This window comes from Triticum urartu, chromosome 7A (genome assembly GCF_056163025.1).
Source record: "Triticum urartu cultivar PI428250 chromosome 7A, HENAU_Tu73, whole genome shotgun sequence".
NCBI classification, from domain to species: domain Eukaryota; kingdom Viridiplantae; phylum Streptophyta; class Magnoliopsida; order Poales; family Poaceae; genus Triticum; species Triticum urartu.
In genome coordinates, this window is record NC_141879.1 from 680,093,000 (window position 1) to 680,100,205 (window position 7,206).

General features: G+C 52.7%; 1 protein-coding gene across 1 annotated transcript; it reads left to right on the forward strand.

Moving 5' to 3' along the window:
* The first annotated feature begins 1,646 nt into the window (after positions 1–1,646).
* On the forward strand, positions 1,647–2,486 carry LOC147961421 (uncharacterized). Its single transcript, XM_087533801.1, has one exon. The coding sequence runs from the start codon at positions 1,647–1,649 to the stop codon at positions 2,484–2,486; it is 840 nt and encodes a 279-aa protein (XP_087389927.1).
* Positions 2,487–7,206: the final 4,720 nt, after the last annotated feature.

A 7,206-nucleotide genomic window follows, 5' to 3' on the forward strand; every position in this document is an offset into this window, starting at 1 on the left:
AAACCCAAGGGTGCTAATTACGTGGGATTTGGTAATAACTGCTTCGGATATTTAGGAAACTAATGTGATGCTTTCCATATATTTAGCTAACCAATTTCAGATGGTAAGGAGAATAATATCTGCATCGTACGAGATCTAGGTTGCTCCTTCAAAGCAAAATTTGCTTCCAATATTATTCAGTTTTGTTTCCGATGGAACTGTTGCTTCAATATGTGTTTTTTTATCTTGACACAATAATTTGTGTTTCCATGAATCGACAAATTAGCTTTCATGGTTAATGATGTTTGCTTCCCGGGTATAAGATTTTGTGTCCAATACTGCTTCCCGGATATTGTTTCAAAAGCATCAGATACTGCTTCCATGAAGAAGGAAAATATCCTTGCTCCCACAGGCGGAAGCATAGTTTGTTTTACAGATGGAAGCACCATTTTTTAGGAAACAATCATTGATAATTGCTTTCAATAATTTCGGCTATTCTAACTGGGGTTTTAGTGCTACATCTAATATGGGGCATGCAGTTTGCTTCCATATGAGAAAATTGTTTTTAACTGTGGTGCACTCGGTGCAATTTCATTTTGCTTCCTGCCTAGAATATTTTGTTTCCCTTGTCCAAGGAGATTGCTTCCAAGACATTTGAAGCTCGTTTCCAACATATAGAAAAGAAATATACTTGCTTCCATCAGCATTGATTCCAAATAATCTGCTTCCAAAGTTACCAATATTTGCTCAGATCTATATTGCCTCCGAACGGTAATATAAATTGATATATCAAAGAAACATTGTTGATTGTTTGTTCCAACGAAACAATGCTTCCAACAGAAATAGCATTTGCTTCCTGTGATATCAGGATTTGCTTCTGTATACATGAATGGTCACGGGGTTAGCTTTGTCGCGGCACAATGCCACCATGGTCCGCCTCGATGGCGATGGCACTGCACAAGAGACACGCGGCCGGACCATGGAAGCACTCATTAGCATGACCCATGATTAAACATAAGGGTTGGCGTGTAGGCGGTGGCGTGGAAACGACAGGCACGAAGAGCGAAAAGGACACCAAGGAGGAACATGCAGTAGGGGCTCCCCGTGGAGTGCTCCTCGCCGCTGGTGAAGGGTACAATGGACGGCCGTCGATGGGGCAGCATGACGTCCTCTGGCATGGGATTCGTCGCTCTTGCTCTACATAGTGAAGCATGGTTGAAATGCCACAAATTCTACGCAACGAGGAACCGCATGTTTGAAAAATATGAATCGTTGATATTTCGAAGCATCATATTCAACACAACAGAAGGGGCAGTGGTTACAACGGAAAAAAGACGTCAAACTTGAAAAGCTTGGTTGTATTGCCAATCCATCTACACATATTTGATAGTATATATTGTTGAACATATTTTTGCATGTATCTGTTAGGATAATCTCCTATCGGCCCCGCCTCTAGTTTCCTTGTATAGATGAGGCTGAGGGCTGCCCTTGTACCTATATATAGGTGCACCGTGCACCCAATCAATCCATCGAGAATTGCATTGCCTCCAATATGGTATCAGTTTTTCTTCCGATCCAACCCTAGCTTCCGCTCCTAGACCCCACCGCCGCAGCCCCTCTCCACGCCAGCCGCGCCGCCACTCCTCCCCTCAGTCGCCGCTGCACACATGGCTTCTCCCCACTCCGCCGCCTCCCTCCCCTCCAATCCCTTCGAAGGTCCGGCACCTCCCCCGATGGAGGTCGTCCACGATCTCGATATCTTCGCCTACGTGCCCATTGTTCTTGACTACGCCTCCTCCACCTACTATGCCTGGAAAACCTACTTCACCCTCGTCTTCCGCGAGTACCGCCTCATCGATCACGTCGATGGCTCTGTCGACTCCGGCCTCATGTTCGCGGACGACGACTGGCTGACCATCGACGCCACCATCACTCGCTGGTTGTACCAAACCATCTCCAAGGACATCTTCCACACCATAGTTTGCGACACCGCTGACGCGCAGACGGTGTGGGCAAAGCTGAACGGGCTCTTCCTCGACAACGCCCTCCAGCGCCGCGTGTTCCTTCAGCAGGAATTTTTTGGCTGCCATCAGCTTGATTCGTCCATCGATGATTATTGCATGTGCCTTAAGAAACTTGCTGACGAACTTCGCGACCTCAGGGAGCGGGTCTCCGACGACCTCCTCCTCAGCATGCTCACCGCCGGTCTGAACGAGGAGTTCAATAACGTGGCCTCCAACCTCACGTTCCTCCCGGACCCGACCTTTCCTCGGGTCATGGCCTATCTTCGGTTGGAGGAGAGGAGGATGAAGATGGTGAAGTCCTGGGCCTCGCACACGGCTCTCGCGGTGGGCACTTCCCGCGCCGCTCCTCCCACGGCGCTGCAGCCGCCGCAGCCTCCGCCGCCGCCGCCGCCGTCGTACTTCCAGGCGCCCCCGGCACCCGTCCACCAGCCACCGCCCCCTGCCCCTGATCATCGCCCCGGGGGGCGCCGCGGCAAGAAGTAGCAGCAGCACGGCGCTGGGGGGGGTGGCGCCAGCCGCAACAGCAGCAGCTGCCACCGGCCCCCTGGGCCACCGCGACCAACCCTTGGACGGGGGTGGTCCATGCGTACACGATGCCCGTGCCGTGGGCCCCCGTCCCGGCTGAGATCCTCGGCGCCCGCCCCAGCGCGCATCAGGCATTCTTCGCCGCCCCGGCTGGCTACCCCTTCGCGGCCCCTCCGTACGCCCCCCCCCCCCCGGTGGCTACCCCGCCGCCCCTCCGGCCGCGGCCGCTGCATTCCTCCCGGCCCCTTGGGATCCGGCTCTCCTTGCGGCGCTTCACTCCGCCCCTACACCCAACAAGTACACCAGAGGCGGCGACTGGTATATGGATTCCGGGGCTACCACCCACATGACTTCCAACCCTGGTAACCTCAACTACGTATTCCCAGTTTCTACCGCATGTCGTATCACTGTTGGGGACGGGTCTTCCCTTCCCATTACTCATAACGGTCATGGTTCCTTTCCGTCTAACTCTACGCCCATTCACATGTCTAATGTCTTAGTTTCACCTGGGTTAGTCACTAATCTCGTTTCCGTTCATTCTCTTACACGTGAAAATCCTATAACTGTTGAATTTGAAGAAGTGGGTTTTTCTGTCAAGGACGCTCGTACCCGGATGGTGCTCCACCGAGGTGACAGCCAGGGTGGCCTCTACCCGGTGAACTCCACCGCCACTTCCACATCCGCTCCGGTCGCTCTCTCCGCCACGGTTGTCCTTTGGCATGCTTGGCTGGGACGTCCAAACCCGGCCACCCTTCGTCATATTCTTCGGACTTTTTCATTCACGTGTAATACAACCGATGATCATACTTGTCATGCCTGTCGTCTCGGCAAGCATGTCCGTCTTCCGTTTAGCGCGTCCTCATCGATGGCGTCGTATCCATTCGAGTTGATTCATAGTGATTTGTGGACATCTCCTGTTGCCAGCAATACGAGTTTTTATACTATCTTGTCATACTTGATGATTTTTCGCACTATGTGTGGACCTTCCCGTTGCGGAGAAAATTCGATGCACCCTTCGTTCTCACCACTTTTTACTCCTATGTTGCTACGCAGTTTGGGCGTCCCATTCATGCCTTGTAGACTGACAACGGGAAGGAGTTCGACAACGTCGGGGTCCGCACCCTCCTTGCCACACACGGCACGATTTTTCGTCTCACCTGCCCGTATACCTCGCTCTGTGGCATGCATTTCTCTCGGAAACCCACCAAACACCCAAGGCTATCGTTGCTATGATCCGGTTTCCCACCGAGTTTTCACTTCACGGCACGTTTATTTTGACGATAGGTCTTTTCCACAAGTAGAAAAAGGGCCTTTAGTCCCGGTTCATAAGGGCCTTTAGTCCCGGTTCTGGAACCGGGACTAAAGGGTCAGTACTAAAGCCCCCCCCTTTAGCCCCGGTTCTAACTGGAACAGGGACTAAAGGCCATCCACGTGGCCGTTGCCTGGAGGTCCACCTTTAGTCCCGGTTGGTAACACCAACCGGTACTAAAGGATATTTTATGATTTTTTTGAATTTTTTTGAATTTCAAATTTCTAAATTATTTTAACCTCTAATCTCTAATCACCCCTCATCACTGCTCAATTTAACCTTTAATCTCTAATCACCCCACATCATTCCAAATCATTTAACTTTTCGAATGGTCACCCATCCTCTCACTACTCCAGCCTGAGCACGCTTAACTTCCGGGTTCTATTCTCCCTCGTTTCCAAGTCTGCACTTGTTGTTTTCCTGACAATAGTAAGATGGCAATCCTATTAACCCTCAGGAATTTAGCTTGAGCATGAAGTCACACATTTCACTGTTTGAGTTTGAAACTATTGTTATAAAAATGAATAATTATTTAGTAACACTAATATTTTTTGAATAAGTAGTTTGACCACAGTTTGACCATAGTTGACCAAAATTTAAAAAAACTGAACTAATTATTTAGTAACACATATATTCTTGAATAATTATTTAGTAACACTAATACTTCTTGAATAAGTAGTTTGACCATAGTTTGACCAGATTTAACAAAAATTCAAAAAAAACTGAAATTTGAGCATAACTTTTTTTCCTTTTAGAATTTGAGGATTCTAAAAATTTGCAAACAGGCCGTAGGCGGTCTCCATCGGATGCGGTTTTTCGTTTCGAACATTTTGATATATTATACGTTTTTTTCCGACACCGTATGCAAAAGTTATAACCGTTTTACATTTTCCCTACATTTTTTGCAAAACATGTCCAAATTTAAGTTTTTAAATTTTACTAACTAGTAGATGTAGTAACATAACTACCTCTCGAAGGATTTTAAATTTTGAAGTTTGTATCATTTTCTTTTGCTTTTTACAAAACTGAAAAGGCGATGCACCCGGGGGGGTAGGATTTGAAAATTGCACCATTAGTACCGGTTCGTGCCACGAACCGGGACTAAAAGTCCCATTTGAACCGGGAGTAATGCCTGTATGGTGCCCTCGCCGCTTGAACTAGGACTAATGCTCACATTAGTCCCGGTTCGTAATGCAACCGGGATTAATGCTCTTTTCTGGCTGGACCAAAGCCCCTTTTTCTACTAGTGTTCCCTTTCACCAGGTACCGCCGCCGGCCGACTCGTCATCGTCATCCACGCCTCCCGGTGCCCCTAGGGGAGGCCGCTCACTTGCGCTCGGGCCCACTCCCGGCTTCGGCCCCCCTGCAGCGCATGGCCCTCCCCTTGGCTCCTGCGCACCCACCGCGTCTGGGTACGCGGCGTTGGACCCAGATCCTTCGCCCGCCACCTCGCCGGTCTCCTCACCGATGGCCACGGCGCCTCCGACTCCCGTTGAGTCCATAGCCCGGTTAGCGAGGGCATCCCATGCGCCTGACCCAGGCTCCTCGACGGCTTCCGCCTGCCCGACTGCATCCTCGCCGGCGGCCACGGCGCCCCCGACTCCTGTTGAGTCTGTAGCCTGGGCAGCGAGCGCGTCTCCTGCTCCTGACCCCGGCTCCTTGACAACCTCTTCGCCTGCCTCTTCGCCGGCCGCAGCGGCCGCGCCGATTCCGCCGGTCCCACCGGCCGCCTTGGACACCCGCATGGTCACCCGTGCTCACGTTGGCATTCACCGGCCCAGCACGCGTTATTCTGCGGATGAGTACCTCCTCGCTGCCTCGATGTCTGCGCCATCACCTCTCCCGTCGTCCGCTCGAGCCGCACTTCGCGATCCGCATTGGCTCGCGGCGATGCAGGAGGAGTTCGACGCGTTGGTGCGCAACCGTACCTGGCAGCTTGTCCCGCGGCCACCCCATGCCAACGTCATCTCTGGCAAGTGGGTCTTTCGGAATAAGACTCGCCCTGACGGGTCTCTCAAGCGCTATAAGGCTCGGTGGGTGGTCCGCGGGTTTCGACAACGCGTTGGATCGACTTCACCGACACGTTCGCGCCGGTTGTCAAACCGGGCACGATTCGCGTGGTCCTTCAGCTCGCGGTCCCTCGCGCCTGGCTGGTGCATCAGATGGATGTGTCGAATGCGTTCTTGCATGGCCATCTCTCGGAGCAGGTTTTCTGTCAGTAGCCAACCGGCTTCGTCGACGCGGCTCAGCATGACCATGTGTGCCTGCTCTCCCGCTCTTTGTACGGGTTGAAGCATGCCCCTCGCGCCTGGTACCAGCGGATCGCCGGTTTTCTGCAACAGCTCGGATTCCGACGCCTCGCTGTTTGTCTATCACCAGGCTCCGGCGACCGCTTACCTCCTCCTCTACATTGACGACATCATCCTGATGGCTTCCTCGCCCGAGCTCCTTCGCCAACATACTGCTCGCCTCAGCGCTGAGTTCGCCATTAAGGACCTCGGCCTGTTGCACTACTTCCTCGGCATTGAGGTGGTACGACGCGCCGATGGGTTCTTTCTTCATCAGCAGCAGTATGCACAGGACCTTCTCGAGCAGGCAGGCATGCTTAACTTCAAGCCTGTCCCCACGCCTGTCGACACGAAGGCCAAGGTCTCTGCGCTCGATGGCTCGCCCACGCCAGATGCAGCGTTCTATCGCTCCATCGTCGACGCCCTCTAGTACTTGACACTCACTCGGCCGGACCTGCAGTACGCCGTCCAGCAGGTGTGTCTCCACATGCACGCCCCTCGCGACACTCACTGGAAACTGGTGAAGCGGATTCTTCGGTACATCCGCGACACCACGACTCTGGGTCTTACGTTGACGGCCTCGTCCTCGACTGACCTGGTGGCCTACAGTGACGCCGATTGGGCTGGCTGCCCGGACACACGACGCTCGACTTCAGGCTACTGCGTCTACTTGGGGCCTTCGCTCATATCGTGGTCGTCTAAACGACAACCCACAGTATCCTGCTCAAGTGGCGAGGCTGAGTATCGAGTTGTGGCCAATGCCGTCGCCGAGTGCTTGTGGCTTCGCCAGCTTCTCCAGGAGTTGCTTCTTGATATTCCGAAGGCCACCATTGTCTACTGTGACAATGTCTCTGCGGTCTACCTCTCCGCCAACCCCGTTCATCATCGTCGCACGAAGCACATTGAGCTCGACATTCACTTCGTGCGAGAGCAGGTGGCCCTTGGGCGCGTCCGCGTTCTTCATGTTTCCACCGCTCAGCAGTTTGTCGATGTCATGACGAAGGGGTTACTGACGCCTACATTTGAGGAGTTCCGATCCAGTCTATGTGTCTCTGGTGACGTATCGACTACCGGGGGGGGG

Coding starts and splice junctions, on each gene's coding strand:
- LOC147961421 (XM_087533801.1), top strand. CDS start 1,647: ATGGCTTCTCCCCACTCCGCCGCCTCCCTCCCCTCCAATCCCTTCGAA.